The sequence below is a fragment of the Medicago truncatula genome, chromosome 4, assembly GCF_003473485.1.
Source record: "Medicago truncatula cultivar Jemalong A17 chromosome 4, MtrunA17r5.0-ANR, whole genome shotgun sequence".
Classification (NCBI taxonomy): domain Eukaryota; kingdom Viridiplantae; phylum Streptophyta; class Magnoliopsida; order Fabales; family Fabaceae; genus Medicago; species Medicago truncatula.
In genome coordinates this window covers 49504540-49525766 of record NC_053045.1, presented here as the reverse complement: position 1 = coordinate 49525766, position 21227 = coordinate 49504540, and the positions used below count along the sequence as shown (strand labels likewise).

General features: G+C 33.7%; 3 protein-coding genes across 6 annotated transcripts; 2 read left to right on the top strand and 1 right to left on the bottom strand.

Moving 5' to 3' along the window:
- Positions 1-3297: 3297 nt before the first annotated feature.
- Positions 3298-4360, top strand: LOC11409837 (uncharacterized). Of its 4 annotated transcripts, none has more exons than XR_003011058.2 (3): positions 3298-3444; positions 3530-3678; positions 4013-4360. XR_003011058.2 is itself a non-coding variant. In XM_024781294.2 (2 exons), the coding sequence occupies exons 1-2, from the start codon at positions 3524-3526 to the stop codon at positions 4029-4031; spliced, it is 174 nt and encodes a 57-aa protein (XP_024637062.1). In that variant the 3' UTR covers positions 4032-4360. The 4 variants fall into 4 exon arrangements, 2 of the variants coding, with proteins under 2 accessions (XP_024637062.1, XP_024637063.1); XR_003011059.2 differs by having other exon boundaries at positions 3530-3682; XM_024781294.2 differs by lacking the exon at positions 3298-3444 and having other exon boundaries at positions 3524-3678.
- Positions 4361-8130: 3770 nt separating this feature from the next.
- LOC11410857 (inositol 2-dehydrogenase 2) lies at positions 8131-11363 on the top strand. The gene is made up of 7 exons (XM_003608646.4): positions 8131-8485; positions 8747-8917; positions 9492-9656; positions 9740-9904; positions 10183-10317; positions 10555-10652; positions 11023-11363. Exons 1-7 carry the CDS (start codon positions 8300-8302, stop codon positions 11222-11224), a joined length of 1122 nt encoding a protein of 373 aa, XP_003608694.1. The 5' UTR covers positions 8131-8299; the 3' UTR covers positions 11225-11363.
- Positions 11364-12210: 847 nt separating this feature from the next.
- On the bottom strand, positions 12211-20689 carry LOC11406899 (E3 ubiquitin ligase PQT3-like). Its single transcript, XM_003608645.4, has 15 exons — positions 19646-20689; positions 18989-19085; positions 18693-18774; positions 18439-18605; positions 17858-17934; positions 17701-17757; positions 17445-17601; positions 17214-17365; positions 16849-17013; positions 16458-16757; positions 16195-16236; positions 15759-16041; positions 15396-15515; positions 14774-14849; positions 12211-13229 (listed from the first exon to the last, which is right to left on the bottom strand). The coding sequence occupies exons 1-15, from the start codon at positions 19809-19811 to the stop codon at positions 12468-12470; spliced, it is 2703 nt and encodes a 900-aa protein (XP_003608693.2). The 5' UTR covers positions 19812-20689; the 3' UTR covers positions 12211-12467.
- Between the last annotated feature and the right edge of the window lie 538 nt (positions 20690-21227).

Below are 21227 nucleotides of genomic sequence, written 5' to 3'. Positions count from 1 at the left end.
CAAACTGTAGAAAGTGTATCCATCCCCTCATTTTCTTTCCCTCTTTCTATTTTTCCATAGAATCAAACACAACCTTAGGCTGTGTTTGCTGAAAAATAAATAAGCTTACTTGGCGAATGAGCTTGTAACACATTGATGAATAAGTTAGTTGATTAAATTAATAGTGTTTAGTAAGAGAGGTGTATTGGATTAGTTTTTAAGAGATTTTAAAAGATTGTAAAATATTTCTTTGTTATGAAAAAATATTGTGATATTCGAGTAAGATTCTATGTAATTTAAAAAAAGTTTTGTAGTACTCAGTCAAGACATTTTGTCATTTTAAAAAAGTCTTGTGGTATTCAGTTAAGAATTTTCTTAACTTAAAAAAAGTCTCGTGGTATTTAGAGTCATTCAAATTTTGAATAATTGTTTAATAAATTGGATTGATATATTTTGTGGGATTTTCTAGTGAAATTTTAACATGAAAAAAATATTTCATGTAAACATGAGATTTCTTAACTTGTTTTTTCTTTAAAAAAATTACCCTCTCTCCTCTTGTTCTCTTTTGTCTCTCCCCCTTCTCTCCTTTCTCTATCTCTCTCATAAAATAAATAAAGGATGCGTTGAAAATATTATAATATATAGTTTGTTATAATCATTTATTTTCAATGACTTCATAAAATTCACAAAATCTTATGAAATCTCATAAAATCATTTTGCATCCTTTAAAATTTTATGATGTAAATCCATTCAAATGCAAATTGTAAATCCTAACCGTCTTTTAAAATCATGAGAGTCATTAAAATTATACAAAGTCTTTTAAATTTCTCAAGACTTTTTTAAATAAAAATTGTTATTTAAAATCATAATTCAATACACCACCATAAAGTTAGTGATTGAATTAGCTTATAAGTATAAAATGACATAAAAATAATATATTTAATCAATATTTATTTTTTCAATTAAGATCGTAGTTGTAAAATTGAGATAAATAATGATCTAACTATAAGTGACCTCTTTTTGTCATCGTTCAACTTTGTTAACCCGAAAGGGTCAATTTACTATGCTTTTGTTAACTCGGAAGTGTCTGTTTAGTGAATAATATGTTAGATTCGCCCTTGATACAAGTTCATACGCGTCTGATTTCAGGTGAAGCCGATTGTGTTTGGTGTTCACGAGCTCTTTGATTCTCTAATGCTTCAAATTTGTCGAGATATGCATGTATCAGGGCGCCATGCTTGCGTCCACTCTGATATTGGCTTATTTTCCCTCCCAGACTATGTAACTTTTCTCTAAATGTATGCTCGTGAGAGCTTTTGCGCTGGTTGATTCGTTCAGAGAGGTTGTTGGTATGTGGATCTCTATTCTGTGTTGGCGGTCAATCCATCCGTTAATTTTGAACCCTAATCGTTTCCTGTGTAATTTACCACTTTGCATATTGTTTGAATTGTATATGGGTTAACCTACGAATAAGTTACGCTAACCTTAACCATCATCGTAGTAGTCGGTTGAAATAATGCAATCCTACGAATACGAACTTTTATAAATATCACTGTTTGACGACGATATAGTAGACTTGCTATTTTGTCCATCAAGTTTTTGTCAAAAATCAATTTTTTCATCGTAGAACCAAACACATACCCAGTCGTCAATTGTTTTTTTTTTTTTTTTTTGTAATGGTAAAGGTTTACAGGGTTATACCCCTGCCATTTGGACGGATTTTGATTTACCCTACTATATTTTTTTTATTTCTTTTAGATTTTCCCATCTAATTTAAAGATTATTTAGTTTTGCACACTTGAGAATATGATTGTGTAAATACAATGATTTGGCATGATGAGTGTGTAACAGTTTTGCATGGTTAAAACAAAAATGAGTGCGTAAGTACAATGATTGTGTAAATACAATGATTTGCCTTTCTAAAACAGTTTTGCACACACAACCAATCAAAACATTCTGAATTGTCATATCAATTAATAATTGTAATTTATGTGGGTCAAACGTGGCAATTCATAATATTTTGATCGATTGTGTGTGCAAAACTCTTTCGAACTGTCAACCAACCACGATTAAACTCTAAAAAATAATGCTAAAAACTCCAATTTCTTTAAATTTTTAAACACATCAAAACAATACATTTCTTTAACATTTTTAATTCTTTATGTCTTTAGAAAATAAATCCAAATGGAATATTTTTTTTTTGAAAAAGAAATAAAAAAATCAAGTCAGCGTTGCTACCTCGTTATTTAATGTACACTAAGTGTGCCACATCATTTTATTTGCACAGTCATATGTTTCGAAGGTTTAAAATTAAAGAATCTTCAATTTATATGTGAGAATCTCCATATTTTTTACTGGAATTAAACAAAAGTTTGCCTAAATAACATGAGTGTATCCCTAAAAAAAAAAAAAAATGAGTGTAAAATGGTTATTAAATGTATAACGAGTAGCTATCAAAATTTCAAAATAACTATTAATTATGCACTACATTAATCAAAATAATTAACCTTTATCGTTAAAATTCATTGTTAATATCACCACACCAATTTTTCAATATACTACTTGCCTTCATATATTGTCAACGCTATGAATTATTTTAACTAAGGGTGTGTTTGATAAAAAGAAACTATAAGCTAGTTGAAAGCCTAATTTATAGGTGATGACTGATAGCTGAAAAGTTAGCTTATTAAAATAAAAAATGTTTGGTAAAATTAGTCGTTGAAGTGACTGATAAATATAAAATGACGTAAAAGGACATTTTATTTTTATTTTTATAAATCATATATACAATTTTTATTACTTAATGTATTTGTTTTTAAATGTTTAAATTTATTTCAAAATATTTTCATCTCCCAAATGATAAATGTATTTATTTATGAATTCAATTGACATTTTTTTATTTAACAAAACTTTATTTTTATAAATTTTATTTAACTAAACTTCTTCACTATTTATTGTAAATGTTATATAAAATTATTCATTATATAAATTAAGAGCAAGGTTTAAAAAAAATTAACAAGAAAAATTAAAAAGCCATGTCAACTGGGTAGTTTAAAATAGAACGTGGGCAGTTGAGAAAGTGGGTAGTTTTTTTAATATAAAAAATAAATAAAAGGTTAAAATTGAAAGAAAATATAAAAAGCTAAAAGCTCAAAAGCTATTTGAATTAGTTTCTCAAAAAATGCTATAAACTAACGAGAAAAACTTTTTACCAAACACATTTGATATTTCATTCTACATAAACAAGTTTATAAGTTAATCCAAAAAGTTATAAGTTAGCTTATTTGTGTTACCATCAAATACAAATTTAATCCATTTTAATCTTTTAAAAAAACTAATAGAAAATGCTAAAAATCAGATTCAATTTAATCCATTTTCCCATCAAATACAGAGAGAAGCTTCCATAACTGAAAAGAGTGAAGCGAACGACACAAGAATCACTACGAAACGTTTCTCGCCATGCCTGTGAGTGTAGATCTGCTTTGAATATCTACATTTCTATTGTTTTTCTTGCGAAGTTTGATCTAACGAAGTCCGATTTGCGATGCAGATTAGAAGCTTTTTAGAGGTGGAACCTCCAAGTCCACTCAGATACCTTATCGGAGCCGCCGTAATGATGATCGGAGTTGTTTTACCCGTCGGTTACATGATGTTTCGGAATAAGCGCGTTCCTTCTTCTTCTTCCTACACCAAACAGACGTAGGTGTGCCCTTTCTTTTTTCAATTCTTCAAATCAATTAAACCGTTAAATTCAGTTGAAATTGTGTGTTTTTTAATTTATTTTGAGCTCATCAGCATTGACACTTCTGATCGAAGTCGTGTCTGTGTCAGACGCAAGACGTGTTTGTGTCGGACACCCCGACTCATGTGATTATATTCAATTATGTCATTTTCTTAATTAATATCAGTGTTGACGTGTCAGAGTTAGTGTGTGTTTGGCGTCTGTGTGATTCATAGATTTTTAGTTGATCCGAATGTTTGAGTGTTGGATATTTCAAGAAAGTTTAATTAACGTGTATTGATGCTATTTCAGGAACAAGGTTTTGATATAGGGAGATGATGGTGGTAGTGGTGATGATAGTGATGAGGTGAGAAGACTTCGATTTACTAGATTTGGGTTTGTCATTTGGCTATGTTTGGGGGAAATGCTTGATTAGGTTAGAGGCTTTGATAGATCCATGATTTGATCAATTGTTGTAAATGCACTGACATTCCAAATCTTCTTAGTGGTTGTTCACCCGATTCTGAACTCTGTATACATACTTGCCATTGTCTTTCCATATTTTTACTTACGGAGTTCAATGTTCTGCACTGTACTCCTTTTACTGGTATAGGAATCTTTAACAAACACATGATATTTATTTATTTTTCATTTTACTTACTTGATTTGAAAAAAATAAATTATGACCATCCGGTCTTGTTCTGTGATGATACTGACGTCTTGTATATCAGTCAGGGGATAGGAACTTAGAGATGTGTTGTTATTTTTCAAGTATACGATGAATCCTTTGCAGTAATGGGTTTTTGCCGGACTTCATATAAAGTTAACCTATGTTGCTGAAAGATTTATGGATGTTTTGTAAGAAATTAGTAACAATTTTAGTTTAATAAATCTAGTAACTAAATTTTTATCAGTATCGTTGCTGTTTTATCTGTGTGGCATATTAATAGGAACAGTGATGATAAATTTAGTAGGATCTAGTTTTCATGGGTTATCAACTCCTGCCGTGGTATGTTTAGCACTTCAAGGTGATATTGGAGGATAACATAAAATATGAAGGAAATGAAAGTAGAGAGCAAGCAATACTAGCTCTTGGACTTTGGGGTGGGGAATGGTGATAGAGTATATTTGACTGTTGGATAACCTTATAATTAATATCTAATAATTAACTGAAGATTTGTATAAACATCAGCTTTATTTGAGACAGCTTACACCTTATAGAACAATCACTATACAGCTCCACAGTATTTTAAAGAACCCTTTAGGGCGAGGGTGGCTCTCTTATAATGTTTCTGAGAGCCTTCATAATTATAGGTGTCAATATGCTTTTGATCCCACATAATAATCCACTAAGTCTTTCATAATGTTAATTGCCCAATTTTGTATTAGGCCACTTAGCAGTGGAGCTTTTAAGGTACCACCAGCCCACACAATTCACCGGTTGAAGGAGTTAAAGCAGGGCTGGTATGTTGTCAGCCCATGTATTCGCCACTCCCGATCATCCATCAAACTCACATATTGAAGTTGTATCCCCAACGCTACTCCACTCTCAAGCAGATCTACTGCAAGTTAGTTCGAGCCTCAGCCACCGGCGATCTTGTTCCCGATTGTTGTCGCCGGTAGCGGTGGGCCGAAGTTTCTTCATTTTTCGTAGAGGTCATGTTAGCTGTGTTTTATTTAGTGTGGTCTTAACCTGTTGTAGACCTGTAGCTCTTACTTTTTTTGTTCACCCTTGCTTCCATTGATACACTCTATTTTATTGTTTGGTTTAGCACCCTCACTTTATACCTTCCATTTTTGTGACCTAATAATGCGTTTTGTACTCTGAATTGCCCATTTGGTTAGAGACGGTTCTTTGTTTTTGTGGTTATGGTGGTTTGTTTGTTTCTGCAGGTTTTTCAATTTGTTCTTTTTCCTTTAATATTTTTTTTTAATTGATGGGTTGAGAAAATAGGAGAAAGTAAGAAACCAAACAGAGCAGGTCCCCATCACGATCACTTTCACTTTAATCATTTTCTGGTTCTTTGTAAAGAATTTTTAGAATAATTTGCTGGACTCAAACTTGCATCAAATAAATAACCTTCGATCATGTCTTTCATGGTAACATGAGAGAATGAGTTTTAGAAAGTTCTGTTATGAAGATATGATACCTCAAACATAATGATACTCCACTACTGTTTTTCTGTCCACATACTAGTTTGTATTTGCAGAGTCGTGTTAAATTTTAGCACAACTTTGTCGTTTGTCTAAAAATCGTACTAAAGAATTACAAATACAATCACCTTAATTTCTACCTTTGTTGATGAAGGGGCAAGGATGCTCTATGTAGGGGGTCTCTTAATTGTTTAATATTTGCAAAGAAAGCCAATTTTTCCTAAGGGGACTTTTTTGCTGGGTTGTTCTGTGTAAATCATGGCTGTAATTGTTTGTCGTTCCTTTGTTTGCCAGTTTTCTTTTTTCATGTCAAATTAATCATTGAAGCAACGACACTTTGCTGCCTTCGGCGGTTTGTGATTTACTGCATCTTTTAGCTGGCATGTCAATATGTGCCCTTATTATAGCACCAAATTGCTCATTAGAATGATAACCTTGTTGATGATATTGATGTTTAATTATAAATGAGGTAAGAACAGAGCTTTTTGTTTGAAATTTATTAGCAAACACACATCAGATTGCTTGTTTCTTGCTGCAAAAACACCAACCAATCTTTAACCTTCAGACTATTTCAACATGCTTACTGCAGTTTACAAATCCATTTGCGCTTACTGCAGTTTACAAAACCATTTGCAAACCTTGCAATTTGTATCATGGTCATAGCAACTACTGTGAAACAATGTTATGAAGTTTTTGTTAGCCACTAATATGCTAATAAAGGGATAGATCTGCAGTTTCTACTGCTCAGTAGTTATGCTTAATTGCTTATGCATGTCCTAAGGTTCCCTTTTAATTAAGCAGCTAACATGGGTTAATACACTATAGATGGATGTCGGTGAAACATTGATCAAGCTGTTTAAATCTAAAGGAGATGTACTCAAATGCACTTTGGAGCATGTGTGCATCTTTTGGAATGGGACAAATGCATTTCGAAATGCAATTAGGTTCCCCAAAATCCCTAATTTTAGTTTTAGTTAGTATTTCATCGTCTTCCTCACTCCACACATTTTAGGAAAAGTAAGTTTATTGAATCCCAAATCAGAAATTTATTTGGGAGCAACAGCAGTGTGTTTGAATATTTCATCAAGGTCCTTGGGAGAGGAGCTGAAGTATTTGAGAGATGTGTTCTTGAGTTGAGACAGTTGTTCATGATTGAAGTGTTTGAGTTTGGAGGCTGGTTTAAGTTTTCGAGAGATGGGTTCTTTTTGAAAAACCACACTCCTCTGGATTTACTAATCTGAACGGAAATAAAAAACACTATTTTTTCTCACATTCGGATTGGTAAACATGAACAAATCGTGTTTTACCCATCTAGATAGTAAATCCGGACAATATTGGTTTTTAAGATATTGGAGTAAAGCTCCCTAAACTTATAGTAACAAAGGAAGCAAGTTTCTGAAATGGTAGCCATGAATGTGTTATTCTGTACGACGCATGATTTTGACACAATAGTTGGCACATGAAACTTATTTAGGTGACAAGTAGACTGTCCCATGGGATTCAATAAATTTCTTATGTCTGAAATTTTTCTTAGCATTAAATTTTCGAGATAATTTTAATTGATATGTCAAATTACATAATAAAATTCTTGAGAGGAAATTACATAATAAATTGACAAGTCATAAAATTGTGTTGACAACACATAAGTGAATTAAATTTTACTCTCTATTTTTCTACATATCTTTAAATAACTGTTCTTTTTTGGATTACAGTAATATTAATATGAAGTTTCACCGCAGCTGAGTGACTAATTTTCATTGGAAAACATTTTTAAATAATTGTTTTAAAAATATAAATGTTAAAATGAAAATAATACTAAAAAACAAGATTTTTCAAAAAATATACGTTTGTAACGTCATCGAGTGACTTTTCAGTTCTGAAAATTTTAAAATTAAGGACTAGTATATTTTAGGACTGAATTTTATACGCTTTAGATGATGTCATTTGATTGACATCACCTAACAAAATTTTCATTTGACTATGTGAAGTTATTTGATTGAATACATAGTTTTCAATATAAATGATTAATCGTTAAGGATGACGTAAGTTAAATTTCTCAATAGAATTTTTTTTGATGGGTCAATACCTGCCTTCAAACCGAATTTCGGATCACCAATTATTTTATTTTTTTGGAAAACCAAATGGTGGGAGAAGGAAATGGTTAACACAAAAAAGAAAAGCATTACAATAAATATTAAATAAATAATTTTTTTTAATGTCAATCTTAAACACAAATTCCTCCAATTTATACCGCATAGGAGTATTAAGTAGAAAAAAATCGAGTAACTATGATGTTTGCAGACGTGGATGTTGTCTGATACCGAACAAACAGAGTATGAAGTGAAATTCATTCGGATATTATTTGAGAAACCAAAACCTATGAAGTTGAAGCTTAAAGAGTGAGTGAGTGAATTAATAGAAGAATCAAAATCAAATTCAAAATCCATGGCCACTGCAACAGTAGTAGTAAAGTATGGAATAATAGGAGTTGGAATGATGGGAAGAGAACATCTTATTAATTTACACCATCTTTGCAACGAAAATGTTGCTGTTGTTGCCATCGCAGACCCTCACCTTCCCTCTCAACAACTCGCCATCAATTTAGCACACTCTTTTTCTTGGCCTCTTAAGGTATCAAATCAAACCATTATGCTCTTTCTTTTTACGTGCTTGTAACGAGTTGAATTTGGATAGACACTGTTTTTTTGAGTTGAAATGAATTGAAAAAAAATTTAACCATCAATGAATTTGTTATACTTTCCAAATTATTTCTCAAAAAATTGATTTTATGGAACAAATTCTGGCTAACAATGAGTTGAAATTATCTTTATGCTCTTTCTTTCTGCTTCTCAAAGAAAGAATGAACCTAATCTATCTATATGCAATTTGAAGGTTTTCTCAGGTCACAAGGAGTTGTTGGACAGTGGACTGTGTGATGTTTTGGTCGTATCTACTCCTAACATGACACATTACAGCATTCTTATGGATATAATCAATCATTCCAAACCACATCATGTATTGGTAGAAAAGCCACTCTGCACAACCGTCTCTCATTGCAAAGAGGTTTGTCACTTTGTCTTGTCTTGTCTTGTCTTCCTTAGAATTGTTTTCTGCTTCTGGGAACGAGTGGTCTTCATGGAAAAAGGTTTTGTAATTTCTTATACCTTCTTGTTTATGCCCCGGTTTTCCATCTAGAATTGGAATATCAACAACCATACTTATGCAATGCAATTTTGATCTTAGCTTTAGAATTCCATAAACAAGTAAAGTATGCTGAAAAAGATGACATTTTTTTTTCCTTTTTCCGTTTGGATGTCTTATGAGGGTTTTAAACAAAGGTCTGCGACACCAAGGTTTTTGATGACCTCACAACCGCTTCGTGACCGCAATTTAAAAATCTCTGTCTTATCATTGTCTGAACAGCCTGTCATCTCTTTGTACTGACTTATATACATATTGTCTGGACTCATGGCAATGGTGATGGCACAAACCGGTCTCTCAGTGTACTGACTTATAATGTATATTGTTTTTGAAACAAAATATATATAATTAGAATACTTCATCAGGTTTGTGCTGCTGGTTCTTCTGATAAGTATTTATTTGGTTGTGGTCTAATTTATTAATGTTTTTGGATAAGGTTGTTCGCGCTGCTCGAAAGAGACCAGATATACTGGTGCAGGTTGGACTGGAATATAGATACATGCCTCCTGTTGCAAAACTGATAGAAATAGTGAACGGAGGAAGCCTCGGACATGTTAGGATGGTATCAATTCGGGAGCATCGGTTTCCTTTCTTGGTTAAGGTTAGATTTAGTACCAAACAAGGTTACATTACATGTTTTGATTCTAGTATTGAATAAGCTGAAATAAAGATATTTGGTCATAGGTGAACAATTGGAATCGGTTCAACGTTAACTCAGGGGGAACTCTGGTAGAGAAGTGTTGTCACTTTTTTGATCTCATGAGGCTCTTTGTTGGTGCAAATCCTGTTCGTGTGATGGCTTCTGGAGCTATTGATGTTAATCACAAGGATGAAATATATGATGGAAAGGTAAACTAGATGTGGGGCTTGTAGTTACATTGAGACCAAGCTTCACTTATAACTCTTTGTGATAGTGTGTGAGATATTCCTTGATTAATACTGATTATAATCTTTTTATACTGTAATATACTTAATCTAGCAAAGGGAATGTGCACTGAGCTTGTTTCAAAACTGATACTCTTACAAATGTATAATGAGGAATTTCTTATCTGAATTGGCATGGAATTTCTTCTCTAAGTAATGTTGTTTTGCATTATTATTGCGATTGACTAATTTACTTTGGGCAGGTGCCAGATATTATTGACAATGCATATGTTATAGTTGAATTTGACAACGGTTCTCGAGGTATGCTTGACCTTTGTATGTTTGCTGAAGGGAGTAAAAATGAGCAAGAAATATCTGTTGTTGGTGATATTGGAAAGGTAAAATTCTACCCTCTCAGCCATTCAAAGTACTTATAATCTTCAATTGCATTTCTTGTGTCAACTACCTGAAGATGGTTAGGTTGATAAACCATACTTTCCAATGATTAATGTGCATGATACAAAACTACACTAAACATGCAAGATGCAATCTGTATTAATCGAGTGTGCTTCTTTTACTCATGTGCCAAGATGGTTACCATGCTATGGATCTAAATTTAAGCATATTTTTAACAGGGTGAGGCTTTCGTTCCTGAGAGTGTTGTGAGGTTGGGAACGCGTGAGGCAGGACGAGATGGTGTCCAGAGTGTGAAAGCTGAAGATCCCCGGATAAAGTGGGTGGTACCTTCTGTTTCTGTTAAATATTTTATCAATTAATTAATGAATAAACAATCCATTTAGTCCCTAATTTATCATCCTCTCTCTAATTTAGCTCTTAAACTATCTAATAGACTAAATAGTACTTATAGTATATAAAATCCGTCAACTTAGTCCCTGCTATTAAGATGTTTGGGACTAAATTGGCGAATTTCTTACACTTCAGGAGCTACTTATTCTATTTATATAGTTTAGGGACTAAATAGGAAAGTGATAGGTTAGGGACTAAATAGATGGTTTATTCATTGATCAACTAAGCTTTGAGATGGTGAAATCAAATTAAAGTTGATGAAAATTCTTACTGATTTGGATTTTTGGGCTTTACAGATATGATGGGTTACACCATGGGTCTAGCTATCTGGAACATCTTAACTTCTTGGGTGCTATTAGAGGTAAAGGTGAAAAGGTTCCTGCTGTAGATCTTCAAGATGGATTAATATCTGTTGCTATTGGAGTTGCAGCACAACTTTCCATAGAAAATGGACGATTTGTTACTATTCAGGAAGTTATGGATGGCCTTCAAGTTTGAGAGCGGTTGAACAATTTCTGTTATCTTGTTTAATATAAGCCATACATAGGGATCACATGAATAAGTGCTGAATAAATTTTATCAAGTATTCTATTTTTTCACAACTTTCATAGTTTATCACATGATCACATCTACTATATCTACGATCTATCTAATCATCTATGCGTGGAAGAGGAATTATGATCGCAACTGAACGAACTATATATTATACATAATAGCAAATTGGTTATTTTTATCTATTTCTACTTGAAAGATGAAAAGTATGCAGATATATTCCAACAAATTTCGTGATCTATTTTTAATGTCAAAGTCTAGACATAATCTGTGGATTGTAGGGGATAAGCACATAAGGTTTAGTCACGAAGAATCATACAATGTGTCATCACCAAATTTATTCACATGCTAAAGTCTAGACATGATATGTAGAAATTTTAGTATTTTTATTTTTATTTCAAAATAATGGTTTTAAAAACTCAAGATATAATTAGCTTTTGTTTTCTAATTATATACTTAGATATAATTAATATTGTTTTTATCAGATTATTTAAAATGGATTATTCATACTTATTCAATAAGAAATTGAAAAGGTCTGTAAAATAATTATAATTATAACAAAAATAAGTGTATTTCACAAAAATTATTTTACTACTCCATCAACAAAAAATGTGTCTTGTGGTATGCAGCTTATTCATCTTAAGGTATGCAGGGTCTTCAAATTTTCAACTTATTCAACTTAAGAGATTAGATTACTTGACAAAAAATTCATTTATTTCTAAAATGAATTTACCTCTACCTCGTAAATAAATGAACCATTTCCTAAATTTTATGAAGTTCAATCTTGGTAACATTTCCACTAATAAATGGATATTTTTACTGATATCTTGTCAATCTCAATCAAAGGGAAAAAGACACTTAAATCAAACATAACAAAGCAAATACAGAAATAACAGGAAAGAAAATGCAGAAGAAAAGGAAAAGAAACGAAATTTGAATGAAAAAACAAAGCAACTGATTCATTTAATAAGATTTGAATAAGACATACATAATAATTGTACATGGACGAAATTATTGAAACTTAATAATAGTAGAGTCACAAAAAAGTTACACTGTAAAAATCATCCCAACAAAGTTTATTTTAAGCATCGAAATGGATCGATAGAGGTAAAGATTTTTGCTGGTGATGACTCCATAGCGTAACGAGCACTGCAACAACACAGCTCTTCCAAAATGCCAAATTCTTCATCTATCTATGCTTCCGATCTCTTGTTCCTCTAGAGTGTCTTCCTTCCTCCACCCAATCATCCACCGGCGGCGGTGGAGACGGCTCATACCTTGACGGCCTCCGTTTAAAATGCCTCTCGTCATCCTCGTCGTCATCGCTAGATTCATAATCATCCATAACAGCTTTGCTCTTCCTCCCTCCGTTAGACAGATGCGTAGTGGAAGGAGCTTTCGCAGAGACACTGGCGGTAGCGGCGGTGGATGCTTCAGTTGTAGAACTAGCGCTCAACTTTCTCTTTTTAGCAGCAGCAGCAGCTTCTTCCTCAGAAGGAAAGCTTATCCGTGAGAAGACACTCGCCTTCTGCTTCCGATCTGCAGCTGCGGCGGCCGCTGCTTCCGCCGATGTAGTTTGTGCTGTCTTTGATAAAGATAAGGATTTAGTCACTGGTTCAGATGATTTTCTGGACTTGGATTTGATATCTGGTTCCGATGACTTCCTAGATGTGGATTTGGTGACTGGATCTGTTGATTTCTTGGACGACGCTTCTGTTCGGTGGTGATGACGGCGGTGCTGGTGACGGTCGTGCTCGTAGTCGCGATCCTGGTGACGGTCATGGTAGTCGTAGTCTCGATCTCTGTCTTCGCGTTCGCGTTCAGAGTGATCTGATTTTCTTTTGGTTGGACGCGGTGGTTCAACTTCACGGTGGGATGAATCTGGCGATGGCCGTTCTGAACGGTGACGGTTTTGATGATAATCGCTTGCTGAAGACGGTGGAATTGGTTTCTGCAACAAAGTCGTAAAGCCCAACTGTTAGACCCATAAGCCCATAATAAAAGCTAATTATTTGACCCACATAATTAGTTATTATTTTTAACACCCCCAGTAATAATAAATAACTTCATAAAAAATAACTATAAAATTCGGTAAAAAAGAAAAAAGAATACTATAGCATCAACACCACATACGTGAAATCACAAGACCTGATTACAATGATTGATAATGACCAAATCTAAAGGCAAGATGAATATTATTTTTGTTCCTACCCTAAAATTTAAATCTAAATGCATGTGTATTTTTTTGAAGTATAATTAAATGTACATGTCGAGATTTCAAAAATGTACACTATGTTACGGTAGTTTTTAAATTTTGCTAATTTTTCAACTTAGATAATGGTATTTCTTAAAATTTATATTATTTTCAAGCTTACAAAAAGATTATGTCGTTTCATCCAAACGCTTTTAATATTAAAGGGCATACAAATATCAGAAGGAGACCAACATTACCATCGTTAAACGCATCAGATTTGTTTTTTTTTTTTTTTGCTGGATAAGTTCAATTGTTTGTTTAATGAAAAAATTCACCATAGTAAACGAAATATGCAAGGCTGAAGAATCACAACTTTTTTCCAAACCTACTGAATCACACATGCCTTTTCGCAGTATTTATGATTTAATTCAGTTTCTTATTTTTAATAAAAGGAAAATTGTTATTCTAAATAATAATATATGGACCATTAGTTAGGCGTCGCATGTGGGATTTATGATGTGAAAAAAATGATGCATAGATCTAGAAGAAAAATTTGTGGGGGCATTAAGGTACCCCAGGCTTGCTGCTAATACAGCTAGAAGTTGCTTGAAAATAAAAGCCACAGGATACTTTAGCTGCCATTTGAATGAAATGAAAATCTCAGTCAAATTTCCCACTGACATCATTCACAAAATAAATTTGATTACACACAGGCTAGACAAATTTTTTGAAGTCAAACTATCCACCCTCACAAGAAAACATTAATTTACCATCTGGAAAACCAAATGCAAAATAAATTAACCATGATCTTGAAAGAATCAACAAAAACTTGTTAGTGCACCCAATTAGAATCCAAAGACAACACTTCAAACTGCGAAGATTTAATTTTTTAAAGCATGTCCTTCCGACACTGGAGCAGTGGAGATTTAGTAACAGCACTGAACCATATGTGGCGATGTAGCTATTTAATTTTCATCGTTTTCCTTTAACCCTCATTAAACCATTTGTTGCTGTGGACCATAAAATAATGGCAAGACAAATGGGCATCCTTCCCTCAACCAGAGAATCGCTTGATAAACAAATCTTTTTATCAATGAATGGAGCCACATGAAATAATTGCCAAATACTGCTATATAATTAAAGGAACAAAAATAATTACTAGTATTATCTAATGCAATCAATGTTCTTCTGCATGCTGGAGGATTCTGGGCAAACTTTAGGTAGAAAAACCACAAAAAGTCACAGGCGCATAAAAGTCCAAAGAGAGAGGGATGAAAATTAAGACAATAAAAAGTACATACAGTTTTTGATTTTATTGAAGAAACATCCCCAACACTGCTCACTTCCCTACCAAAATCTCGATCCTTGGAGAAATCCCTGTTTCATTAGGAAATAAACTAATCAAAAACAATGAGGAAAGAAATAAAACATAGTTCAGTCCCCTGCACTAAATACAACTACGCAACAAAAGAACCATGAGAACCTTGGTCAACCATTCACAACATCTTAACTTTGACAATTAATAAACTTAGCAACACATTTCACTAGGTGGTAAAGCTAAGGAAGAATTTAGCACATGTAGAGCAGTGATTTGCAATTATTAAACAAGAATCCTCATCAAGAGGGGGAAAGGATGATAATAAACTATCTCTTGAATAATAAAATTCCAGATAAAATTCCAATCCCCTCTGTCATGAAACAAAATTTACTGAAATGTTAATGTAACACACCATGAGATACTAAACATATGCAGGAGGTCAAAACTTCATACAAAATGTAACAAGGATATCAAACCCAAATGATAATGTCTAATATGTTGCCATCCAACAATGGTACAAAATGTCTGACTTCTGAATTAAAATTAGCAAATTTCTCAATCAAGCATATCAAAACATGACATAACCATTCAAGTTCCATTTGTACCTTTCAACCCGCCGCTCATTTTCACGCTTCCTCCTCGCATCGGCTTTACGAGCTTCAAACTCCTCTCTACTCATAGCTGGGGGTGGAACGTTCATCCCCATACTGAACTCAGCAAGATCCCTGAACACGGTCATAATTATTATATTACAATGTGACATTTTTTAGAACAATGTATTATTATTAGCATATAGTCAGACAAACAAGCCACCACATTCACTATTGGTATTCACTGCAACCCTCAAGTCCATCTCTCAGCATGAAGAAGGTATAATATCCTAGAATTTGTGTGTGCGATGTATGATGTGTGTGTGAGAGAGGTGCTAGCAGATAAGTGCTTAAATTTGACAAACATAAATTGCATACCTATGAGGCGGAGGCGGAATAGGAGGCATCATGTAACCTTGCATGCCAAATGGGTCGTGAGGCATTCCATTTGCAAACGGGTCATGAGGCATGCCATTTGGAAATGGCATGTCGTAGGGGCCATGACCATAATCCATCATATGCATTGGACCAGCATACGGTGCCATAAATCCATCCATGCAAGGTTGCATGCCATTCCAGTATGGATTATAGCCGGGAGGTGGGCCCATTTGCATCATATAGTTCTCAGCCCCAAGATCATGTGGGGGTTTCCACTGAAAATCTGCATGATAATTAAGAATTATTTACAATTGCTACCAAGGTAAAAACATTTGTATTTCCCTGTTCCACTGAATGCAGCATTATACAAAACCAGATCCATTATTATATTTTGTAAATACTAAGATAAATGTCAGAGACAAAACAGTAGATTTACCATTTGTAGGCATACGGACTTTCTTCTTTTTCTTTTTCTTTCCTGCAAAATCAAAAAAATCAAATGAGAATACCCGAACAGAAAATCAACAAACAAAATGGATTTTTGGTGGTTCAAGAAATAGTGTCTTACTATCATCCATTTTCCACCAAATCATATTCAAGAAGCACACACATAACAACCACCACCACAAAATATATATATATATATATATATATATATATATATATATATTAGGATGACACAGTAACAATCTACATTACCTGCTTCAGTAGGAACCAACTTTTGCTGCACTTCTTCCTCAACAACCTGGGCACTCCCTTGAGACACTGGTTCCTTCACACTCTTAGATTCATGAGTAGCTTCAGATACATCACCGGCTCTAGGTATCTTAACATGTTCCGATGTCTGCGGTGGAGCAGAAACGACCTTTGTTTCAACAGCTGTATCCTGTATATTTGTTGTTCCGTCATAAACAGGTGAAATCTTTAGTCCTCCCTTAGAGGCAGCAGATGACGTTGGAGATGGAATCTTAGGTTGTGGACAGCGAGCAGACTCCATATCTGAAAAATGAAAAGAAAAAAAAATGTAAATGTGACAATTGATGGCCAGTGATGGTCCAAGGAAAAGTAAAATCATAACAGTTTCAATAACCTTGAACTTGATAAGTGCTCCCAGCATTTTCAGTACTGCTATTGCCTGACTCCAGTATGCGATTGATGGTATCTCTTAATGTCTTATTAGGTAAAAGATCATCTGCAAGAACATTCATTGCACCACATACGCACATTGACTTGGAAATAATATAGTCCCTAATACCTGAAAAGAATTTTCAGAATTATACAACATAACTTCAGTGTAAGATTACATTATATACAATAGATCAGGACCAAAAATAGCATTACAACATCTTAAATATTTAGTGCCTTCTCAATGAGGAAGAGGGACTACGAAGAATATTAGTATGATATTCAAATTCTGAAAACTAGAATAACCACTACATAAGCATAAATACATACATTTGTCACAGAAACTTTTAAAACAGCACTTGCTTGTCAACACAGCATCTTTCATAACATTACTGCACAAGGGGCAGTGGAGCTCAGGTGGCAGATCCCCGACAGATCGGGTAGTAGATGGCATCCCTTCCATTTCTTTCTCAAAAGCAGCCCTGTTTTAAAAGAAAACATGAAACTCAACTTCATGTCTACATATAACAGAATGGACGAGAAGAATCAAGATATACTCACTCATTTGGCTTCAAAACAGCTACCGAACCATTTGGCAAAGCATAGGAACCTTGTGGATTTACCATCAGCATAGATCTAGGAATACCAGTAGGTTGCTTGACTCTCTTGACGTCATAATTTGGATCACCATTTGTGGGGCAGTGCTGAATGAAATGTCCTAAACAAAAGTGAGAAGAAAAAGTAAGCTGCACGAACTGACATTGGTATCCGGCATTTTGTAGACAGGGAATTATAAAATTTAGAAATTTTAACATACCAGGCACCTTGCATCTGTGACATACATAGCCTTGTGGAGGTGTTTTCCGCTCCAACCCTGCTCAGGAAGTAAATAAACATTAGCCATTAGTTCATTAACATTCAACGAAGCAAATCAATAAAAAAAAATTATCGAATAATGAATGAAAGAGAATCACCGAAACCACGTCCACCACCCATCCGTCCACCCATGCCCCTTCCAAAACCTCTACCAGCACCAAAGTCTGAACCTTGACTGCATGCAAAAAAATGGAATCAACATAGAACATTAGAAATCCAATAATACAAGTGTTTTTACCAAAATAAAGCCCTTTTAGGCATGTGGAATGAAATGTTCTGAAGGATAATGATTCCTTAGGCTATGATTGGAGTTCATTCTGTCTAAATCCTCTTATCACCCAATTTTGGATGTATGGGATATTATAATATAGTCATTTTATCCCATCCCATCTCTTTGATTCCGTCCATAAGTTCCATTTCACCAATCATTAGATATCCAAACATAGCTTAACTTTGGTAGGAAAAACATTGATCAACTATTCCAATACAGATCTTTCAGAGACGAGGAATCTTCATTTCCTCTTGAAAAGAATAAGAGAGGGTACTACTCATTCTTGTAGGAGGGAAAGAAATAGTATATATTTGGTTCCATAGATCTAATGATTATACTTACAACTCCATCCTATGCTGATTATATGTACGAAACAACACATCAAAGAAAGGAGAATAATTTACTCACTGTTGCCAATCCAACGCTGGAGTATCAATCAATGCCTTAATCTTACTTTCTTCATCAACTGTGCTTGTTGGAGGAGCCTCTTGAATCATATTGATTGATTGAACTGGAAGTTGATCGGGTATTGAATACAAATCATTGCCAAATTCATCCCAATCTGAATCTTCAACCTGTTGAAGGATCAAAGTGCTCAAATCCCTAAAGAATGCAGCTGGACTATTTCTAAGAAAACAAAATGACAAGAAAAAGAGACTTACATATTTCATGGCAGACATATCATCAGCTGGTAAGCTACTGTTAGCAGGTTCAGTGTCCACCACCTTATTTTCCACCTTTTGTCTGCAAAAAACAAAATACAGCCGCGACTCAAGAACACATAATGTATCTCACAAACACAAATGAACAATGTAGTTTCTGGATGTGCCAATATACATGGAGAACATAAACAGAAAGTGATATATTATGAGTTCCCCTTTTAACAAAATTATATGGACAAATGCATGGTGAAAGATCCAATAATAGTAATTACGAGATTAAAGGTTTGAGATAGTACTCTTGTTCGGTAACAATTGGTAAACGTGGTCGTCCTGGAACCCGACGAATTAACACTGAGGTATTTTTAGGGATCAACATTTCTTCATCAAGATATTCTGAAATTCCAAGAGACAGATCAACTGTAAAAACTGAAAATGTGCTATTTACGAAGCCTAATATATGAACAACTGAAGAAAAACCCCGCAGCAAAGTAGAGCACTTTTAATTGCTAAAACTAGATTGCAGCTCAACTACATCTTACTATAGACCTTTTAATTGTTAGTTTTTTTTTTTTACATTATTCAGTTTTATCTGAGGCTGTGAAAAGTGACATTCAAATCCAACCTGTCTCAGTTAATGTTCAAATAAAATTGGTAAAAATTTGTACTTTTGAGAGGTACAGGATAATACTGTAAAGTTTATCCTGGAAGCCCCTCGTCAAAGTTAAGGATTATCAACGACTCAAAGTTAAAAGATTATCAACGGCAACGATAACCAAGCCTTTTCCTACTGTGTGGGGTCGGCTACATGAAAGCTAAGTATTATCCAAATGGTTTATTTTTAAAATTTAAAATTAAGCACCAAATTGAAACCTGAAACTCACACACTCACTCATATAATCGCCCGAAAATCACTAGTTCAAAATAAGTTGAATTAAAAAACAATCAGAACCAACCTTCATTGGTTTGGGCATTGGTGACGACGAGATCAAAATCAGTACCTCTCCCTAAATGCTTTGATTCAAATATTTTTTCTTTCAAAGTACCAACAGAGATGAAAGGACCATCCATGGAAATTGAATCATAATCTCTTGCACTTTTAAATTTATAATACACCGCCATGGTATATATCTCTTTCAATCTATAAAAGATGATTAATTTACCAAAGCAATAACAAAACACAAAGGGCCTCTGAAATTATAAAAATAATAACTAATAGAAAACCCTGATATTGAAACTCAAAAAATCAAAAACAGTACAATAAATTCAAGCTATTTTTTTCCTCTTTTTTCTCTTCCCTAAACTTGCAGATTATACTAAGGTTAGGATCGAACACAAATCGAACCGATCAAGCCAATGAGATTCACTTGATTAATTCTTGACTGAAGCTTCCTCTTCGTTACAAAACTCTGAATCACGAACGGACCAAAAAACCTTCCTTGGGAACTGTTTAGCGTGAGAATAAGGCGAATCCAAATCCAGCGAATACAAATCAGAAACTTGGAGAAGCCATATGAAGAGTAATTAGGGTTTGAGATTGAATCGAACCGAAGAAGAAGAACAACAAGATGTGATTGTTCCTTCGGTAATTAAATCGTAATCAAACCCTAAACGACGAGCTTGTGAACGGTTGTTCTGATTCGGAGTGAACCTTCCTGATCGGCAGCGATGGAGACTTCAAAGGAGAATCGCGAACATCTTCATCATCTTCGTCATCTTCTTCTTGTAGCGATGTAGCAGAGGAAAATTGGAATTGATTATTGAAAAACGGTGAAAAGGATCGAAGAGCGGTTATGGAGAATTGAATTGAATTGAAGAGTTTGTTATGTTAGGGTTGGGAAAGTTAGGATGAGAGAGGATAAGAGTAGAAAGATGGGAGCAAAAAAGAGAGAATGGTTTGTGTGAATTGAATTATGTTATGGGATTTGGGGGGACTCACGAGAAGAGAACAGTGCAATGTTGCTTTGCTTTGATAAGTTTAACTAACCGTAACTCGTTAACACATGTCTTTCCGTGAATTGTTCAACAGTTTTCCATACTTCCTCCCCTTTTGGATTGTTTTTTTAAACCAACTAATGTTTTTCTTTAGCATTTTTAGAGATTTTTTTTTCTTTAAAAAACAGCATTTTTAGAGATTAAAAATACTGATAATCAATTCTTTCTACCAAAAAAAATATACTAATAATTCCCTTTTACTGTAACCGAAAGATAAAAAAAGTGCGATTTTTTTGTAGGTATTAATTTATTTTTTGAATATTTATAAGGATTACTTACTTAATCAATTATTTTTGTTTATGAAAAAAACTGTTTATCATGATAAAGATCAACTACGTCTTTATTGAAAAAATAGGATATATATACTAACATTTTTTTGTAGGGAAAGAGGACATACTAACATGTTAGTGTTTGTCCTCTGGAAGGAAAAAAAAACATGTTATTGTTTGTCTGCACTTTGCACTCTAGTTAATATTAAAAATCAAAATTATTATTATTGCATTATTATATTTTGTTGTATGTTTGTACCAAAAAAAAAAAAAT

What these genes read in the sequence shown, in the direction of transcription:
- LOC11409837 (XM_024781294.2), top strand. Translation starts at nt 3,524, where the DNA reads ATGCAGATTAGAAGCTTTTTAGAGGTGGAACCTCCAAGTCCACTCAGA.
- LOC11410857 (XM_003608646.4), top strand. Translation starts at nt 8,300, where the DNA reads ATGGCCACTGCAACAGTAGTAGTAAAGTATGGAATAATAGGAGTTGGA. An exon ending in CCGTCTCTCATTGCAAAGAG is followed by an intron (nt 8,918 to 9,491) that starts GTTTGTCACTTT and finishes TTTTTGGATAAG; the next exon opens with GTTGTTCGCGCTGCTCGAAA. An exon ending in TTGTTGGTGATATTGGAAAG is followed by an intron (nt 10,318 to 10,554) that starts GTAAAATTCTAC and finishes TATTTTTAACAG; the next exon opens with GGTGAGGCTTTCGTTCCTGA.
- LOC11406899 (XM_003608645.4), bottom strand. Translation starts at nt 19,811, where the DNA reads ATGGCGGTGTATTATAAATTTAAAAGTGCAAGAGATTATGATTCAATT. An exon ending in TCACAGATGCAAGGTGCCTG is followed by an intron (nt 17,602 to 17,700) that starts GTATGTTAAAAT and finishes ACTTTTGTTTAG; the next exon opens with GACATTTCATTCAGCACTGC. An exon ending in AGTCCGTATGCCTACAAATG is followed by an intron (nt 16,042 to 16,194) that starts GTAAATCTACTG and finishes ATTATCATGCAG; the next exon opens with ATTTTCAGTGGAAACCCCCA.